Source organism: Gymnoscopelus microlampas, assembly GCF_963454915.1.
Source record: "Gymnoscopelus microlampas genome assembly, chromosome: 11".
NCBI classification, from domain to species: Eukaryota; Metazoa; Chordata; class Actinopteri; order Myctophiformes; family Myctophidae; genus Gymnoscopelus; species Gymnoscopelus microlampas.
The window spans coordinates 44,640,072-44,642,571 of NC_139948.1; the positions used below are offsets into that span (position 1 = coordinate 44,640,072).

Here is a 2,500-nt window from a genome sequence, read left to right on the forward strand (position 1 = left end):
TGTGTGTGTGTGTGTGTGTGTGTCTGCGCGCGCGTGTGTGTGTGTGCGTGTGCGCGCGCGTGTGTGTGTGTGTGTGCGTGCGTGTTACCTTAGGGAAGTTAAAGCTCCTGTCTCCCTCCTCTTGGAGCAGCTCCCTGTAGGTGTCCAGGTAACGGAAGGCCACGTTCAGCACCGCCTGCTTCCTCTCTCCTCCGTCCAGACCCCTCCACCCCTGTCCCTCCAGCCCCTCCACCCCTCCCTCCGTCTCCAGGGAGAATCTGGAAAAGGTCACGGGGTCAAGGACTAAAAACAACCTGGCCGTCACGTTTGGTTTCATCCAGTGATTGTGATTGGCTCACAGACAGCTGATCTAGATCGAGACTTTAACCCATTAAGGCCTGAGGTTCCGATTCTACAAAATGTCTTCTAAATCCTAACATTTTTTTGAAAAAAACTTATGTTGCTATATCAGTGGTTCTCAAACTTTTTCATGTCAAGGACGCCCAAAATGATGTATTTGGCCGCGGACCCCCATCTCAAATTTTTTTGTTCCAGGGACCGGCAGATGCAAAGATTTGAGTTAAGATGTTCGCTTTTTAAACAATATATATATTCAAAGATTTGCACACATTTTCACGATTTTTCAAAAATCGTGAAAATGGCAGATCTACAAGCTCAAAAATAGCAGATCTACAAGCTCATAGCGCGGCACCCGGTGCCGCGCTATGAGCTTGTAGATCTGCTATTTTTGAATAGCCAAAGTGTAAAATAATGCTTTTTTTTTGCTTAAATCAAAAAGTGACACAGATGCGTTCAAGGTCTTAATGGGTTAAAAAGGTATATAGGGTAAGTAAAAAGAAAGAAAAGTACTTGCAAGGCGCTCGGGTGGCTTTATATGCAAGGGCTGCAGAAATGGAGGGACCACATATTAAAGAAGGGTCATACTCAGTCCAATGCAAACCGTAAGTTGAAGACGATTGGTTAGAGCAGTTGGACCGTCCAGTTGTCAAAACAAAACTTCTTTGTGGTTCACATGGTTTTTAAAGTACGTCAAATGATGGGGAAAACATGACAGTTGCAAGGTTTTATAATGTTGCTTACATCACAGGGGCTAAGGTATTAGCCAAGTTGTGCGTGACACCGTCTAAAAGATCAGGTTCGCCGAGTCCTCTTCCTCATCAACAGACAAAGAGTCACATTATTTAACCCATTAAAATCGGGGAAAACATCCGTGTCAGATTTTAGCGTTGGCTATTCAAAAGAAATAGCAGATATACAAGCGCACCGCACTGCGAGCTTGTACATCTGCTATTAAAAAAAAGAAAAAAACATCTTGAAAGTGTTTGAAAACATTTTAAATATATATATATTTTTTAACACAAATCTTCTCTTCTGGGGGTTCCTGGCACACAACACTTTCAGATGGGGGTCCGCTTGGCCAAATATATACCATTTTGGGGTCTTTGGCACGAAAAGGTTTGAGAACCACAGAAAGCATTTGTAGAATCTCCTCAGGTCTTGTCAGGTTAAATACAGGTTTGCTACGCCGTTGCGGGTTGTGCTATTGCCAAGTTTAAGGTCACACACACACACACACACACACACACGTTATGACAGATGACTGAGTGCATGAATGATAAAGAAACTGACAGAAAGAAGAGCACCTGGTTTCATTGTTAGCGTGCTGCTGGGTTGAGCCAAATAAGCCAATTAGATTAGTAAACACCTTTCATGCAGGTACAGAAACTCAATGCACTTCACTTTAAAATGCAACAATGATTATTAGAAAAATGCACACCACACACACAAACACACCCTCGCCCCAGCCAATGGTGTGTTGATCATCTATGAGGCGGACATGAGGCTTTATCAATGAACGTTAATCTATACTATCATTTATGCTATAATTGAATCTCTGTGTGTGTGTGTGTGTGTGTGTGTGTGTGTGTGTGTGTGTGTGTGTGTGTGTGTGTGTGTGTGTGTGTGTGTGCGTGTGTGTCTGTCTGTCTGCCTGTCATAACCCGGACAGCGTCCGACCATTTGGTCTCAAACTTTTCGTGTGTGTCTCATCTCTCATGTAACCTTGAGGCGTAAAGACAGAGCGGAATGGAAGTTCGGAGGGACCAACGTTTTCCGAGAACCGAATGATCACGGGTAACTGTATCTGTCGGCCCGCGGGTCTGAGAAAGGTTAATATCGGAGTACTGATATATTATTGATTTCAGCCGTTACAATTCCAAACATGCAAACATGACCCGCTTTAATTACTTGAGTCTATATTAGTAGCTTAATGACTAGTACTAAAATTCTATTGTCTTTTTTATGTCCAATGTATTTGTATTTAAGTTAATAAAGTTAACGTAAGTATAACTAAATGCATTTGAAATTAAATAGAAATGTTACTTTTCAGGATTCGAATTCAAAAATAGCAAAACAATATTCTGGATTCCACTTCAAAAATAGCAGATCTACAAGCTCAAAACGCGTCGCAGTGCGACGCGTTTTGAGCTTGTAGATCGGC

The 2,500-nt window shown here is 42.4% G+C and overlaps 1 protein-coding gene across 1 annotated transcript in view; it reads right to left on the reverse strand.

Annotated features, from left to right (window-relative positions):
- The window catches only part of rapgefl1 (Rap guanine nucleotide exchange factor (GEF)-like 1), a 66,361-nt gene that overhangs the window by 20,415 nt on the left and 43,446 nt on the right, over window positions 1-2,500 (reverse strand). Inside the window, exon 4 of the mRNA XM_084072892.1 lies at window positions 89-257. Coding sequence (XP_083929018.1) covers window positions 89-257 — 169 coding nt within the window. The remainder of the gene's footprint in view (window positions 1-88; window positions 258-2,500) is intronic.